This window comes from Callospermophilus lateralis, chromosome 1 (genome assembly GCF_048772815.1).
Source record: "Callospermophilus lateralis isolate mCalLat2 chromosome 1, mCalLat2.hap1, whole genome shotgun sequence".
In the NCBI taxonomy this organism is placed as follows: Eukaryota; Metazoa; Chordata; class Mammalia; order Rodentia; family Sciuridae; genus Callospermophilus; species Callospermophilus lateralis.
This window is the reverse complement of record NC_135305.1, coordinates 156830539-156848883: the sequence shown is the minus strand read 5'-3', so window position 1 is coordinate 156848883 and position 18345 is coordinate 156830539. Positions and strand designations below refer to the sequence as shown.

Sequence of the window (18345 nt, the reverse complement as noted above, 5' to 3'; positions counted from 1 at the left end):
TTAGAACAGATTTTCAGGGATGATTTTTTATTTGCAATGTGATACAGAAAAAGAATTTAATGGAAATGATGTCAAACTTTTTTTTTGTTGTTGTTGTGGTGGTGGTGGTGCTGGGGATCGAACCCAGGGCCTGGTGCATGCAAAGCAAGCACTCTATTAACTGGCTACACCCCTAGCCCTCGATGTCAAACATTTCTGTATTATCTAAAATAGCATAGAACTTCCACACAAGAGAGCCTGGGTTTGGAATGGAATGTGGGATACAAATGTCTGTTCTTTGCCCCTTTAAGAATTAGCTTCTTACCTGCATAAACAAGACTAAAAATTTGGAACAAAAACACTGTTATGTAATACCTGATGGTGAGAGCCTCTCCCTCCCCCAGACTTGTTTGCAGTTCTATAACCCCAGGAACCAGCCTTCTGTAACATCTTATTGCTAAGTCTTTGAGAAACCATCAAACAATAAGGAAGTGTTAACTGGCAAGCAATTGTTCTTCAGATTTTGTGAGGAATTTGAAAAGGTGGCTGAGTGGATTAGTATGCTTCAGAACTGTGAACAGTTTTAAATGAAACCAGAATGAATTTGGCTCTTGTAGCTTAGTAATGAGTCATGGCTACCCACAATAACCTAATAAAAACTCAAGTTCATCCCAAGATGTTTCTCAGTGAATGAAAATTGGCTTTCACCAAGCTTTTTGTGGAAAGTGGCAATGCCCACATATTTTCAACTACATTTTCAAAGTAGGCTGAATTTATGTCTCTTATGCTTATACCAATGATTAACACTGAATTCATATTTGTAACAAATGCAGATGACTATAGAGAACTTTTACACACAAAAGTAACCCTGTAGGTCTCCTTGCTGAGGGTGAAGTTTCTGATTTCTTCATTGAAATAGGCATCAGTCTCAGGCTGGGGTTGTGGCTCAGCGGTAGAGAATTCGCCTAGCACATGCGAGGGCCTGGGTTCGATCCTCAGCACTGCATATAATTAAATAAAGGTACTGTGTCTAACTACAACTAAAAAATAAATATATGTATTTTTAAAAAATAGACACCAATCTCAGCAGCAGCCTTGATGTAGCATGGCCTGCAGAAGACAAGTTATGCTGCTCTACTGTACACACTTTGGGTTTTAGAATTTTGATAGTGTGCCAAGAATACACACACCAGGGTTTTTTGTTTTGTTTTGTTTTGTTTTGTAATTTCACTCTGTACCATTTAGGAGGTACAAAGCCTCAGCAGAGAAAACCTCTGTATTCACATTCAGTTATGAGTCCATTTTGATGAGTATGGAGGGAGCTAACGGATGTAGTAAAGCAGTGGATGAGAATGAGCTATGGCAATTAAAGTATTGCGAAGGACAGAAATGCACAGCCACAAAGTGCAGATTCACTGAAGGCTGACTAAGAGGCCTGGAAATGGAGAGCTTGGACAATGTTAAGGGCTGGTGCCTTGTTTAGTTACCATTCAAACCAAAAGAAGTACACAGATTAGTATAAATACTATATTTATTAAATATCTTTACAGTTTATTTAAATGTATTTACAGAACTATTCCTGCATAAGTTATATTTCAGACATCCAATCAGGTAATTGCCTCTTGGGTAAGACAAAGAATGATAGTCTCAACAGAAAAAAAAGCAGCTTATTAGTATACACATATTCAAATTTGCTTAATTATTTAGCCATCTTTGCCACAAACTACCTGCTAACAGTTAAATTCTGATGTGGACATTTTTAGTTGAGAAGTTCAATTTAATTTAATTTTCTTTTAACAAATAAATAGAACCCAAATGTTTTCTGCTTTGTATTTTGTTTTATAAGCAGATTTTGTTTTTTTCTGGTATTGTAAAATTTGTTAAATATAAAAATGTGATTCAGTTTCCAACTGAATTTCGTAGCTTCTATCAAAGATAGCTCGTATTAAGGTGACAAGGAACCATGAACTTATCCAGAGGTACAAACATTCACAGTTCTCGCCAATCTTACTGACCATCTCCAGAACACTCAAAACTGACTCAGTAAATTCTCACAATTCCTGCCTTGTTACATGATGTAGTAGGTTGGTGGTACTGAAGGTGGTTTTCATCTTCGGGTTACTCTCTATCCAGAACTAACGCAGCTGACAGGAGAGGACACTTCCATCTGCAAAGCTCAAAATCGTGTTTTTTCTACTCTAGACACAGCCCAAACCCCAGACATGCATACCTGGAATGGATTTCTTTAGGAGTTAGTACCCATCAACCATATGAGTATAATAATTTGGGACAACTTGTCCCCCCCCCCCCTCATTTCTTCTTCCAGTTTTTAAGAGCCTATGGACTCTTATCTACTTCATCTCCATTTGGTTAAAAAAAAAAGTTTGTTTTTTTGTGCGCAGGCAGCTTAAGTTCATAGGAAGAAACAAGGTTCTGATATGTTGAGTGCACATTTTAAAACAGAACAAAATAAAACTTTCAAGCATGTGATAAAAATATTGATTTTTATAATACAGTATTGCTTTATAAATATAGATGGAAAAGCTATAAACTTTACTGGTCTTTGGTGCATCCAGAGAGGGATAAATAATTTGCCACTTGTAAATTAGAAATCCAAATTTTCTCTTTTGTTATAAAAGTCCACTACATGAGGCAAATTGTGTGTGTGTGTGTGTGTGTGTATGTGTGTTTACACTGCTTGATTTAAAATACAGTTTACACACACACACACACATCAGGTTCAGAATTAGACCCAACAAGTGGTATAGCTCAGCCACACCCCTGGAAGCTTGCATGTAAGACTTGGAGAATGCTATTCTGGGTCCCACACAGCCTCTGACCAGTGAGAGGAGGAGAGTTACTTGCTAAACAGCACTCGTCCTGACCCCTAGCAGTCATAAAATGCAGTGCATAACACAAAAAGGACAGGGGAAAGAAGAAAACAGGGTATTTTATGTACTAAACTACAAGCCAGGTCCAAAGTCAATTCCACCATGAAACTCAATTCTTGCCCCATTATTTTCAGTGTCACTGGAACAACCACATTGACAGTTTTTAACAATCATTTCTCAAAAAAAGTAAGTTGATTAAACAAGTTGTATAAAACACCACCAATCTAGCTTTACAAAGATTGTTTGATGGGTTAAATGAGAGCAGAGAAAAGCCAATAACCTGACCGTTACTGCTCCTACCAGGAAGTAAATGGAGGCATTGGAAATCCAGATCATAAGGCTACATACTTCTGACCAAAAGTAATTACAAACCCAAACAAAAGAGTTGAAGTCATCAATCCTAGTTTGAATGTATTCCTTTTAACCAACCCCTTCAGGATGCAACTTTCTTTACTTTTTAAAATACCCAGAGACTGCAGAGTTTGTGCAAAATAAATACCCCGCTTGCCACATATGCGTCCATATTCTAGCAGAGCATGATAGTTTCTCCTTATTTAAACAGTCTCCCTCCACATCCCACCCGCCCTCTATCTTCTCTACCAAAGAATTCTGTTTTGTCAAGTTAGGGTAGTTAAGGCATTCTGACACTTAATTAAAGGTGATTCAAAACAGGTATCTAACATTATGCCAATTAAGGAATAGTAGATAAATTATTGAACGGCTTACAAATGAATAACTCATTCTTATTATAAATGAAATGCCTGTTACAAGCATGATGCATTGAAATATAGTAATGACATGTACATGGTACATGTTAAACAATTTTAAATAAAACAAAAGCTTGACAGTTACTCAAATATACAGTACAAATTCACAAAACAAAATCTTTTAAAACAAGTTGAGGTAACCTCAAACGTAAGTTTTAATGCAATAAACCAGGGAGTCAGTATCTCCTCTCGAGAAAAAACTTTCTGTGTTCTCCTCAAGTAGATTCTCGTCAGGTTTAATTGCATTCTCATCTATACACCAATGTTACCTGACGTATATATAAAACATGGCTTTAATTTAAGAATTTCTAAGTATATATATTTTTCTACCACCAAGTTAATGAAGGAAAAAACTGACTCAAAAATATATATCTTTACAGCAGTCAACTTGTACATAAACCTTAAAAATAAGTTTGAGCCTGCAGGTAATGGGAAACCAAATTCAGGGTAATTTTTATAAGGAAACTATACACTGCAAAATGGCTATTCGGAAACTGTAAACATTAAGCTTGATTCAGAAACCCCTACATTTCTGTTTGGGGCAATTGCAAAAGTCATATCATCACTAGGAGTTTTCCCTGTGGACTCTGTGCTGCTGCCACTGCACACGTGCTCTTGCCTGGTGGACGCAGTGATTCGGTGCATGCTCTGCAAAAGCAAGGCTCCTAGGGGAAGGTCTGAGGGCTCCATGGGCAGCACGACTGTGAGCCAGCAAAAACCCACCTACAGCTGTCCATTCTCAACCTGTCAGCCTGGGGCCCAGAGAGCCCACCCAGGGCACCTTGCAGACAGCGGGGGAATTCCAGCCATAGCACTAAATTTCTAGGCTTTAAGGACTTTTGCAATCTTGAGTAGCATTTCCATTAAAAAATTTTGGTAAGGATACCCCCTTCCCCCGGATATCAGGCAACCAGCCTGTGATTTGGACTAATCAATAAACTGCCAAAACTTTAATCACGGGAACACAATTAAGCATCTTTTAAAAGCACAAAATATTTGCATCCATAGAGCTAAAATAATTACTTTTTTCTTCCAATGTGTAACAAAAAAGCTTCTGGGATCAAGATCTTATAACCCAGAGCATATTTATAAGCTCCTGGAAAATAGGAGTTTATAATGAAAACATAAAGCCACACCTGATCACCATAACCAAGATGGTGCCTGTGGAAAACATGTGACATTTCTTTTGATGAATAATGTTATGTTTTCTAGCAGACGTATCATAATTTATGACTTGTCAGACTTAAAATCCCTTTAACACACTGTAATTTTGAATTCTCTTTACCAACATTACCCATTCTTAATACTTCAACCGCTTTTGAAAAGTAATAGCCTTTGAAAACCTCCATGAGAATGAAGGCTAATCTTCAAATCTTGCTTCTCTTCAACTGTTGCCAGCAGACATGAGCTAGTGAATGACAGTAGTGGTTCTCAACAAAGATCTCAATGGGTCTCAAAAAGACAGGCAAAAGGCTTACATCACTGGCCATTGAGATCAGTGGCAACGAAACGTGGTCCTGCCAGCAGGATCAGCACACATGGCAGGGAAATTGGGACAAAGAGAGGAAAGGCAGGAGTTGACAGCTCGGTGAGTCAGTCTGTATACTCAGCCACTATGGAAAGAAGGACGGTGATGTCATCTGGCTTTCCACCTAAAACAAGAATGAAAACTGATCAGTACATTTTAAAAGGAAAAAAAAATCACTCAAAACTGTGGTCTTAAGTAAGTACTAGTGCTGGGTGTGGTGGCGCACACTTATAATTCCAGGAGCTTCGGAGGCAGAGGCAGAAGGATCATGAGTTCAAAGTCAGCCTCAGCAACTTAGTGAGACCCTAAGCAACTCAACTTAGTGAAACCCTATCTCTAAATAAAATACAAAAAAGGGCTGGGAATGTGGCTCAGTGGTCGAGGGCCCCTGGGTTCAATCCCTAGTCAAATGCTTGCATTTCAGGCCTGTTTGGCTTATTAATAAGCCCTCACAGAAAAAAGAAAAAAGTATTTGATAAAGAGAAACAGTTAAAAAGAAAACACTCAAGAAATTTCACATAATTTAATTGAAGCTTAAAAAAAACCAAAAAACTCCCCTGCTCTTTTACAACAGCTCTATGAAAACGGCCACCATATCTTCTGTTTACACCATCACAGTAAAGACAAAATCTGTTACAGTAACTTCAGCCTGACAAGAAAGTTACATGCTTCTACCACAACCCTAATTTGGACAAACATACCCAATGTTTTTAAACTAGGAATAGCCTTGTACTCTAATCTGCCAAACTGCTATGGTGTGTGTGCGCGCGCTTGCTTGTGTGTGTGTGTTTTCTCTTATTTTAACATTTCCTGGAGGGCTAAGAAATGCTCTACATGTCATAATATTACATCAGCAAGAGCCTGACCAATTCCACTAGCTCTGATATGCTAGCACCAACATGTCATCCCAGCTCCAAAACTGGCCTGCTCCCAAAGTCACAGCATGCAGTAGATAGAAGGACTCTTCAGTCAAGGGCAGTTTCACATTGCTTCCCTTTTCAAAATCCGCTCTGGCAATTTGGCAGGCAAATACTGTCAACGAGTCCCACAGAGCCAGAGGAAGGGAGAAGAGAAATGTCAGACACGTGAAGGGCAGAATGTTAAACTGTTCGGAATGCACAGGCCCTCCAGGCAGAGCTCTGAGGCCTCTAGGGCTCAGTTCCAAGCAGTCCAGTGGTGGCAATAAAGGGCTTCAGGTTCCATTGGCTGCTGTAGCCGATAAAGTTCAGCTTTGAAGGGCACCCAGTGGGAGGACACAGGACGTACATTTGCTTGTGCTCAAAGGCACAGGCTCAAAGCTAGGAGAGGACACTGACACAGTCTCACCCACAGCCAGAAAGCTCCCACAGTTAGTCCTTATGACATTACCAAAGAATGCTTACCTCTCACATTCAATCCGTTGTCACATGCAAACTGTGCAAAAGGTGACATATAATTTGGATCATAGGCCAGCTCGTGAGCTTGCTCAGCAATGCTCCTTGCTGTCTGTTGTATACTCTCATAATTTGAGTTCTGATATGAAAGGATAAGAGAGTTATTTTTAACCATAACACCTCACATGACTTCTGCATGCAAGTATGCTTCTTGCAGACATCACTTTTTAAAGACAGTAACATTTATTTAATTTTCTACCATGTAAGTTTTATTCTGGTCAGAGAAGACAGTGAATGTGATGCTCTGATTAACATGCTGAGCCCATTGGTACTTCCTACACATCTCCCACAAAGTCCTTTGCTGGGATGGTCTCTGGCCCTCAAGTTTAGGTTTCCATTTTTGCTTCCCCATTTGAAAATTTTAAGGTATTCTTGTTAAAATGGGATGGACTGAAAAGTGGATCCTGATAGCGCTGTGTAACCTTAAGCCATACCCTTGTCATTGCTATTTTCAACTTCCTCATCTGCAAAATTGCGATGGGAAAACAAGGTCCATTTCACCTGTAACATTCAAAGGGCTAAAGCATTTTAGTCTAACAGAAATAACAGGTCTCTGCTTTAATGTCACCTCCTCCAAGAGGATTTCCCTGACCAATTTATCTGAAGTAGTGACCCCTCCATTCCCTCATCCTGTTGTGCATCATTACTATTTACCACCAACATTCCCTTCTTCGTATTATCTGCTCTCCCCTACTAGAACCTAAGCTTTAGCATGATTTCTATTCACAGAGCACAGTGCCCATGACAGGTAAGCACCTAACAGTTACTGCACATACAAACATGGTATGATGCTAAGGATTCCCTTCACCTGGTCTGGGTTAATTGTCCCAGTAACCCTGTAGACAGGACCTTTATTACTCCCCATTTTATAGGTGAGGAAACTATTGCTTAATAATTGAAGAAGTCTACTCAAAGTCACAATAGTTAGAGGTAAGAGCTTAGAAAAGACTAATTTTTCCCAGAGTTTTTACAAAGCCAGGAGAATAGGGACAGCCTGTTTTCACTTCCTGCCCTCTGTATGGGAGAAGCCTGAATTGTTCACCACTGCTGACAGCTCAGGTCACATCAAGGCTCCTAGCTGCCTGCTTTCCTTGGCTGGGGTTTGGGATGGCTATTTCCTGTCTTTCCCAGTCTCAACACCTGCTGGGTGTATTATAAGAATAAAAAGAGAAAAAGACAACCAGTAGTCAACACCATTAAAATACAAACAGGAAATGTCCTTATCTGGACTTTTCCTACTTTAACCACTCCACTAAATGCTTGGGTAAGAAGCCTCTTATTTCCTTAAGTTCTCTTGTGAATATTTCCATTTATAATTTTTATAATTTCTTGGAATATTAGAAATATTATTTTCCTAAAGTTCACAAAATAGTCCTTTCTAAAACTACTGAGACAACATAAATGACTCAATAAAACTCAGCTATTCAGAGAGGGCCACTTTCCAGAGGCTAACCTTTGAGTTAATTACCTTTAACTTTTTTAGCTCTTGAAGGATCATATAATCAGGCATATTGTCAAAGAGTCCATCTGTCGCCGTCAGGATAATGTCTCCTAACTGGACGTCGAAAGATGTGCTATCAGCAGCATCCGGGCTGTAGCAAGGACAGGGCAGGGTAAAGTTAAGGAAGCCTTTTAGAGATTCAAAGGATCCTACAGGCATCATTTATAATGCAATGAGGCTTTTTAAATGGAGTCAATTAAAAAAAAAAAAGTCATTCTGAAATTCCTAACTTGAAGAAAAATTAATGGGAAAACAAACTCTGATGTAAGTTTCCAAAGTTTAACCCAGTTAGTCCCATCGTTCCAGATGTGGTATACCTACCTAAAAAACTTAGTTGAGCAATAAATATACCATTTAGGGTAACTTTGAAATAATTATGTTTGTAGAACCAAAAACTGGGGACTTAATGGGTTAACTGAAACCAACAGAAAAACTGAGTCTGCTGATTAGTTGCACGTGGATTAAGAGGAGAACGCCTTCTCTTCTGAGTCAGACCTAACACGCTCTATGACCTTGGGGAAGTGACTCTTCACTTCCTACTTCTTCAGTACCAAATTCCATCCTCTCTTACTCACTTGCACTTGTCAGTTCCCCTGTACACACTCTCAGGATGTTGCATTAGTCAGGGTGGGATGCTGGGCATCCAGGGAGAACAGCGTGCCTATCTCTAAGAATTCCAGACACCTGCAGTGGTTCTGGCACAGTAAGGACTGTATATCTCCCAGTGGTCACAAAGTGCTCTGGTATTTATGAGTATGACTGGCATGTACATCTTCAAGAAACATCTGTTAAATGACCGAATGATTAGAGAAACAAAGTATGTCAAATTGAAGAAAAAACTCTTCAAGATGTTGTTAAGGGAAGAAAGCATGGCACAGACAGTGTGTAGCATATGCAACTGTTTCTGTAACAAAAAGAAAAAAAAAGGGAGGAGACCCACAGATGTAGAGACTCCGAAATACAGAGAAACAATGTGAAGACAGTCAAAGTAACAGTGGCTGCTTCTAGAGAATGTGTGGCTGGGGACAGACAGAAGGAAGTTGTTCACTAAATTTTTTGTGCACAGCTTTTAAAAAACAGAATGGGAAGCCAGACACAGTGGTGCACGCTTGTCATCCCAGTGACTCAGAAGGCTGAGGCCTTAAACAACTTAAGAGATGTCCTGTCTCAAAAAATAAAAGGGCTGGGTAGGTAGCTCAGTGGTAAAGTGCCCCAGTCAATCCCTAGTGCCAAACAAAGTAAGGAATAAAACAAACACACACACACACACACACACACACACAGGAGATCTTTCTCATCACAATGTGTGATGAAAACAGACATAAGAATGGGAGAGAAGGGGGCTGGGATTATAGCTCAGTTGGTAGAGTGCTTGCCTCGCATGTATAAGGCCCTGGGTTCAATCCCCAGCACCACCAAAAAAGAAGCCAATGGGAAATGTAAATCAGCCCTTTTCATCTCATTCACAGAAGCATTTTTCAATAAAAGTTAAAAAAAAAAAAAAAAAAAAAAAAGAATGGGAGAGAAGCTGGTCACAGTGGTGCACACCTGTAATCCCAGCAACTCAGGAGGCTGAGACAGGAGGATCCCAAGTTCAAAGTCAGCCTCAGCAATATTGAGGTACCAAGCACCTCAGTGATGTGGGGACATGGCTCAGTGGATGAGTGCCCAAGTTCAATCTCTGGTACAAAAAAAAAAAAAAAAGGGAGAGAACCCCAGGTGGGCCTTTGAGGCTGATTCTCACCCTCTTCTCCACCTTTACCACTTCAGGGCTTCCAAGGAGAGGGAAAAATGAGATGTTTAATAATCTGTTTAATAATCTGCCTTAACCTGTAATTAGGGAATAGATACCAGGAAAAAAACTCAAAGGCCCTGACCCAGATGGGAGTGGCCAGAACCAAGGCACCTGAGCTTGAACAGAAAAACCCCTATACTTATATAAATGATGTTACAGAATATGTAAAGACCTAAAAATCAGTGCACACCTAGGGATTTACACAGAGTGCACTCAAAACATTTTTGGTCCATTCTTTGCTTGACTGAGGAAAGAAGTGGCACATCTAAAGTTCTGCAATGTGCTTTTGTAGGGAAAACTTACACATTTATGTAACAAATATTCTGTAAAAACAGTCACTAAAGGAAAACCTCTAAGTTAAGACTAAAATACTATTTTATGGAAAGAGTGCCCAATAACTAAAGAGATACATGCAGTAGATAGGAAACACACACACTTGTAAAACTACTGGAAATCAGGTTGATTCCTATGCAAGACACTCATCTGCTCAGTCTTTGAAAACCAATCAGGTTTCAGAAGTGTAGATTAATGACCAGGATGGCACTGATGCTCTATTTTATGCTGAGGTTTTTCTTTCCCCAGGAGTGGCCTTTGCTATTCTGCCTGTGAGAGACTTGCTCCCATTGGACAGTCTGTCCTCTGCTAATACTCCCACCCATGAGCTTGGTGTTCCGCCAGCTGCAGTTCTGCCCATTTTGATTGAACATACTGTGCCGCTGGGAACTTTTGACTGCACTGAAACATGAGCTGCAATCACATGCTAGCAGGCTATCTCTGGGATCCAGGGGAAGCCACCTTCACCTTGCCGGCAAGCCGGCAGAGTGCGGCTCTAACCAGGGTGTCCCAAGGATAGCATGTGTAATCCAGCAGGGCTGCTCCAGCACTCAAAAGCCAGAACAAGCAAGAGCAAATAAAGGAGAGTTAAAGTGCCATTCTCCAAAAACTATTAGCTGAACTTGGCATCTACTGAGGCGCTGGAGGCTCTGAGGTCTCCCCACTCCAATAAAACTAATATCACTGTGTATTATAGACAATTGAAGAATATTCTTCTAATTATGGTAATCTGCTGAAATCTGAAGGTAAAAAGTACTTCCTATTCTCTAGAAGTCTGCAACAGACATTTTAAATGGGCAACATCAAATACCTAATTATATAATGTGTTCTTTTCATATTTGAAGATGGCAGAAATAATCATTTTATCTTAATTTGGACTTAAGATTTGGTTAAATAAGAGCTAGCGAATAGAAAAAAAAACTAACAAAAAGGCACTTGATAGAATGGTTCTATGTTTACAAAAGGTTCATTACCTATTTATGAAGTGCCAGTGTTTGTGCCAGATCCTACAAGTTTGTTAACACAGTGAAACCTGAGACTGTCTTAACCTTACTTCAACCTACGAAAAGATGTGAAAGTTAACTCAAAAAAAATTCTAACTGTATAGGAAGGTATTAACACTTTAAACATGAACAGAGAGAAGATGTCAGAAAGGAAAAGAGAACACCTCAATGACATTATCATAGACAACATGCAGGACAAGACCACTTCTGACTGTTTCCTGCAGTTCTACTGGATGCATATAAGAAGGCCTGAGAATGAGGAAGTTATTCTGACAGATACAACATTATGTCTGTCTATAAGCTTCCCTAACAATATACACAAAACTTGTACAGGCAGTGGCATGCATGAACAATGACTAATGACTCATTTTTCTAACATAAATTAACAGACAAACTGAATGTACTAATGCATGTTGGTATTAAAAATTGATACCTGAAATACTTCATAGTCTTGTCAAATTATTGACTATCGGAATTCAAGTTGACTGTTGTAACTAGTTCAAACAAAATACCTTTCAAAGTCCAACTAGAAGGTCCTCATTATGAAAGCATTCTAAGGCTTCTTTTTCATAGCAAAATGCCTGTTCCCTACTGTATACAAGGTGTGGGAGGGAACCTGTGGGTGAGAAATATCCTATTCAAATGTAACGGCTGAGGGGAGATTACCTGTCACTTAACACGACTCCCTCGGCTTCTGGGGGTGCAATTGAGAGCTGAAACGGAGTGTTGAAGTAATGCTGCTGCTCATCTGATCGGTGCACAACTTCACCGCCCCTGACAACCAGAAAACCTGAGTCACCCAGGTTCGCTGTGTGTAAGCGGTGACTAGTTCTGTCCAGCACCACGATGCAGGCAGTGCTGCTACCTGGAAACAAAATGGACAGCATTTATTTTCTTTCCCTAGGGTCTCTACATACACATTTTTATCACAGAACTCCAAAGAATAACATGTCATAATTTGAATGTCTTGCCTAAATAGGATTTTGTTTTTCTTTCTTTCTGTAGTGTGGGGAACTAAATCTAGGGCCTCATGCATGATAGCCATGTGCTCTATTCCTGAGCTATGCCACTAGCCCAGGATTTGTTTTAGTTATGCTCTACACCCCCACAAATGTCAACTAATAATCTGATCAGGGTCAACATGGTGGGAAAAGAATGGATTATAGGATGGGAGTTTAGCTCGGTGACAGAGTGCTTGCTTAGCATCCATCAGGCCCTGGGTTCCACCCCACCACCACAACCACCACAACAAAAAAGAACAGATTCCATTATACAAAGTAGATGGGTCACTGAGGATTTTCATTCTTCCTTTCGCAGAGACTGGCAAAGAAAAAAATGACTGGTATTTTTTTTAATTTTTTTTTTAGTTGTAGGTGGATACAATATCTTTATTTTTATTTATTTATTTTTATGTGGTGCTGAGGATTGAACCCAGGACCTCATGAGTGCAAGGCAAGCACTCTACCACTGAGCCACAATCTCAGCCCAAATGACTGGTATTTAATCACATTATTTCATTTCACTAGTGCTATCTATAATCTATGCCAAATGCTCAAATGGATGTTGTTATTAAGTTTTAATATTCAAATGCCAGAATCAAAATGTTACACTTTCCCAACACTTCTCATGAGTCACTCAGGAAGCCTTCTTCACAAAATGCACTAACATTTAAGACAGGGCACATAAAAATTTTAAACCGGATTTCCATCTGTTGCAGTCATAAAGAACTTTTATTGAAAACTAATAACACACTATGAAGTAACAAGACCAATTTTCAGAGGTAGCTTGTAGAATCAACCTGTTCACTTTACAGAGACTAGCGTTTGATGGGAAGAGGCCACATTCCAAGCAGTTCCCACAGAGCTCTGTTTACCTCTGTTGCACACGGAGGCTTATCCCTCCTCAGACCAAAAGGCTGACGGTACAACTAGAAAGGACCACTTTCAATTACTACAAGTTAAACCTAGACCTATCTCTACCAGAAAAACATGCAGTTCACCAAGAAATAAATGTAAATAATCTGTAACATTTGAAAAAATGATCAGCTCATCAGTACATTAGCTTAATAAGAGTTAAAAGAAGGTATTGCATAGTACTGGCCTAAGTGCAGGGAACATGATCACTCTTATTCTGTGATGGTAAAGAATAAAATTAAACCACCTTTCTGCGGGCAATATAGCCCTGAAAAATGTACATGTTTAGGCTGGGACTGTAGCTCAGTGGTAGAGCACCTGCCTTGCACATGTGTGGCATTGATTCAATCCTCAGCACCACATATAAATAAAGATATTATGTCCATCTACAACTAAAAAAAATATTTTTTTAAAAAAGTACATGTTCTGGGATGGGGATGCATGTAGCTCAATTGGTAGAGTGCTTGCCTTGCATGCACAAGGCCCTGGGTTTGATCCCTAGCACTATCTCTCTCTCTCACACACACACACAAAGTATATGTTCTTTGATTGAGCATTTCATCTGTGAGAATTTATCCCAAGAAAATAGTAGGAGATGCAAGTAAAACTTAAGTACAAAAAACAATGTTTAGGATCAGAAAGAATTAGAGGAGCACATGGCAAATGTAATCCCAGCTACTTAGGAGGCTAAGGCAGGAATATTTCAAGTTTGAGGCCATTCTTTTTTTTTTTTTTTGGAGAGTTTTGTTTGTTTTTATTTCACCTTAGAAAATTCATGTTTACAAGTCCTGGCTTGGGTTAGAAACATCCTAACCACCATCCTGTTGAATCAGTCTAAAAAACTGAGGCCATTCTTGAAAATTTAGCAAGAAAAAAACAAAGAAAATTTAGCAAGACCCTATCTTGTGTGTGTGTATGGGGGGGGGGGGGAGGCAGGCGGGGGACAACGACTAAGAAATAACTGGAAATAACCTAAATATCTAAAATTAAGAGACTGCTTAAGTTACAGTACACTCATATAATGCAAGGCTATATGCCATCATGTAATACTTAGAGGAACATAGATTCTAGATTCAGCCGGCCTGCATCTGAATCCTAGCTCTGCCACTTACTAGTTATGTGACCTGGAGCAAATTACTTAACCTTTCCATGCTTTAGTATCTTCATTTACAAAAATATGAATGACAGTAACTACCTTATAGAGTTGTCTCAAAGGATTAAAATTAGTTAAGTCATGTCAACACTTAAAACAGAAACCTATTTGATAACTGTTAAAATTGTTAAAGAAATATACATGGAAAGGAGGGGCTGGGTTGTAGCTCAATGGTAGAGTGCTTGCCTAGCACGCATGAGACACTGGATTTGATCCTCAGCACCACATAAAAATAAATAAAATACAGATATTGTGTCCATATACAACTAAAAGTATTTTTAAAATATAAATGTGGAAAGGAAAGAATAGATAAGTTAGGTAAAATAAGTAGATTATAAACTAGTATTAAAGTTTCCTTTAAAAAAAGGGAAATTTAAAGAACTCCATCAAAGAGTGAAACTTACTATAAGTAAATTAAAAAACGAAATGCATCAGTAGGCAAAGTCTAAACTACTAAAATCACAGTTAAAGAGCAAAACAAAGCAACAGGCTGTGGAACCAGCTATGTGAAATCCCAGTGTGCCGTCGTCTTCTAGCTGCGTGCCCATGGGCAAGCCACCTGTTCTCTGTAGGCTTGTTTCTTCCTAACCGAATGGGGAACAAAGTTCCTTTGTACTTACCTCATGGGGCTTTGTAAGCATAAAGTAAACTCAATTGCATTTACCATTATTCTTTGCATAAATGTGAAGAAAAAGATTTGAGCATAATCATTATAATCTTAAATTTTCTTAGTGGCATTATGGGTATCTAATTTTTGTTAATGATGTCTTAAATGAAAATATATAACAATGTAAACAACTTAAATACAAGCAAGCTTCTCATCCTAATGTTCAGAAATTCTATTTCCTTGTTATTTATAGTACTGTGTTGGAACTAAACTGACATTACTGTTAGATCACAAGTCCCTATCCCTTAAATGTCAAAGAAAAAAAAATGGGTGTTGTAACTAATTAAAAGTATTGTCAAAACCTACTCCGTAGCTTATAGTAGAGCAAGATCACCAATTTGTTTTCCTTCCTAAGGTTGATTAACAAAAACTATTTATCAGTAATAGAATGCCACAAAAAAGATCTTCCGAAGGTTGATGGAATTAGATCCTAAGAATGAAAAATGACCGATGAGTAGCATAGTCTTGGAAATTTTACTGCAGGAAGGACTGATGTTGACTCACTATTACTGACAAAGACAGGCTTTTTGCTACCCCCATGGCAGTAGTCCTAGAGGTTAAAATCAATCCTCCTGAGCAATGGAGCTTTATAGTATTTGAAGCAACAGCACAAACCCAAACTCAGTCTTGCAGGTTTGCAGTGTATACTTCTCCTTTGCCTCCTCAAATTGGTGGTGTGTGCTCAGGCCTCAATAGCCTAATATTGGGAGAAGAGCTTATCTTCTTATGTTTTGGAGAGAAACAAGCAAGGGAAAAAAATGCAAAAAAAGAAGGAGCTGAGAATGAGTGCTGGATATTCAGACAATTGACCCACAGACAGGCACTCAGGCAAATCCCTCAGGCTAAAATAGAAATATTTTTATCACTCAGCCCTTATTTTGTAATCTACTACTAAGCCTTTGTGCAGCAGAGAAAGGGATAACCTTATTAGGACTGACCCCTCAAATTCTTCAGATACATTGGCTTCTTGAGATCTCTGCATATGTACTTAAGTTTTCTGAGGAAGTACAACCAATAGCCCGTGATGCCAACCCAGCCTCAAAGCAGCTAGAAATTCAGATAAATAAGTGATTCAGCCACTGGCTTGCTCTTTATGTTGGGTTTATTTTGTAGGCTTTTAAGCAATTGCTGGATTTTTTTTTAAAAAAATTACTTAATCTTGTAATTGTCACTATTTACAAGTACAACTGAGTTTTAGCAAAGCTCAGCAGCTGGTCTTTCCCAAAATTTGCCTGAGTTTAGTTACAAACAGCCCAGAGATTGGGGGGCGGGGGGGGGGGGACAATGACAACGACAACAAAAATGACAACAAAAGGCTATTTCAATGCATCTTTTAGGAGAAAAAAATAATCACAATATTCAATGTAGGTAAACCACTTAAAAAATGTCCTTAAAATTTATTTTACTATTATCTCCATGTTATATGAAGGTAAACAGGAAGGGAAGCAGAGGTAGGAAAAAAGACCTGCAAAAGCTCAAAGCTTTTTTTGGGGGGAGCGAGTAGGTATCAGGGATTGACCTCAGAGGCACTTGACCACTGAGCCACATCCCCAGCCCTTCTTTGTATTTTATTTAGAGACAGGGTCTCATTGAGTTGCTTAGTGCCTTGCTGTTGCTAAAGCTGGCTTTGAACTCATGATTCTCCTACCTCAGCCTCTGGAGCCGCTGGGATTACAGATGTACGCCACAGTGCCCCAAAGCTTCAAGCTTCTTCTTCTTCTTCTTCTTTTTTTTTTTTTTAAAGAGCAGGTGCCCAGGGCTTCATGTTTTTTTTTTGTTGTTGTTGTTGTTATTGATGGACCTTTATTTTTATTTATTTATTTATTTACATGCAGTGCTGAGGCTTGAAACCCAGTGCCTTACACGTGCTAGGCAAGTGCTCTACCACTGAGCCACAACCCCAGCCCGCCCCAAAGCTTTTAAAGTACAAAAAAAAAAAAAAAAAAGAAAAACAAGATAGGGGCTGGGGCAAACAAGATAGCTCAGTGGCAGAGCACTTGCCTAGCATGTGTGAGGCACTGGGTTTGATCATTAGCACCAAACAAAAAGAAACAAAGGCATTCTGTCCATCTACAACTATATTAAAAAAAATTTTAACAAAAAACAAAACAAAACAAGATAGCTGTTTTGTAATTGGCTGTCACCAATCAAAGTGAAGGATGGGGGTGGGGTGGGAAGGTGCCAGCAGAGGCACTCATAGGAACATAGGAGTCAGCAGCCCCCTGGAATTTGTCTGGGCGCGCTCTTTCTTTCTCCATTTCAACTTTGAAGGCAATGGGTCACAGTTAAATGCTTTGCTCAAAGTCATATAGCAAATTGACAAAGAAATACTGGAAATAAATCTATAATGTTTTGCTGTGCCAAGCATTTTCCAGATTGCATGTTCAAAACAAGAGATATTAAGAAAAGTAGAATATATTGAAACTGCAAGACATGATTTCTCTTCAGTTAGAAGGAAAACAAGCTATTTAAGCACAGCATGGAGAACACTAAAGATGGCAGAGTGATTAAAAGGAACCCTCCCTAAAAAGGATTTAAACTGAAGGCAAATTCTACAACATGGCAATCTTCAGAAACACTGAACAGAGCCTGATTTTAAGTGTGGATGGTGACTGGGTGGGAGGTCTTCTAATAACCACAAAGTGCTGGCAATTAACAGAAACTTAATAACACCCTTTCTGAGAGCATGCTCCAAAGGCTAAGTTCCCAGGAAACCATTTAACAAATAAATGCAGAAAGCTGGCCAAAAGATGCTACATTAGCATACTAGATAAGCAAATGAGAGGTGTCTGTTTTTAAGTTTCCTAATATAAGGTTAACAGGGATCTAATTTGTGCCAAACTATTTCATGGACTAATCAAGTGTTAGTAGCCTGGAGGTTCTACAACTTCCACTCCCCACAGGCAATCACCTGAACTCTGCAGGCCAGATACTAGACCCTTTCTTCCTCCCTAGGACAGAATTATATTTTAAATTTTATAATCTCTTGCTTTTCTTTCTTCTTTTACCTTATTTTAGAATCCATGAACAATACAGTTCTAACTTTTAGGTTTCTGTACATGAAATACATGGAATAGAACTAACTGTCAGGTAGTAATTTGCAAAGTCCTCTTTAACCGTCACAATGTATTTCTGAGTACTGCAAGCAGCTTTAAGTTGTTCCTTTTCACAATGCATCTTTCTACTACTGATGCATTTTTAGGCTGTTTCCAATTTTCTGCTATAACAACAATGCTACTAGAACATCCCTGTATCTAGCTCTTGGAATACAGTTGCACAGGAGTTTCTCACATTTATCATAAATACCTAAAAGAATTGCTGGGGCATACTGTACATTCATGATTAATTTTATTTGACAATATCAAATTGTTTTCCAATGTT

At 39.0% G+C, this 18345-nt stretch overlaps 1 protein-coding gene across 4 annotated transcripts in view; it reads right to left on the bottom strand.

Moving 5' to 3' along the window:
* Window positions 1–1492: 1492 nt before the first annotated feature.
* Pptc7 (protein phosphatase targeting COQ7) overlaps window positions 1493–18345 on the bottom strand; it is a 41194-nt gene continuing 24341 nt past the window's right edge. For all 4 annotated transcript variants that reach the window (XM_076852077.2, XM_076852170.2, XM_076852212.2 and 1 more), the window contains 4 exons: window positions 11898–12096; window positions 8067–8190; window positions 6548–6677; window positions 1493–5289 (listed from right to left, as the gene is read on the bottom strand). In XM_076852077.2, the coding sequence (XP_076708192.1) occupies window positions 5231–5289; window positions 6548–6677; window positions 8067–8190; window positions 11898–12096 (512 nt within the window). In that variant the 3' untranslated portion in view covers window positions 1493–5230. The remainder of the gene's footprint in view (window positions 5290–6547; window positions 6678–8066; window positions 8191–11897; window positions 12097–18345) is intronic.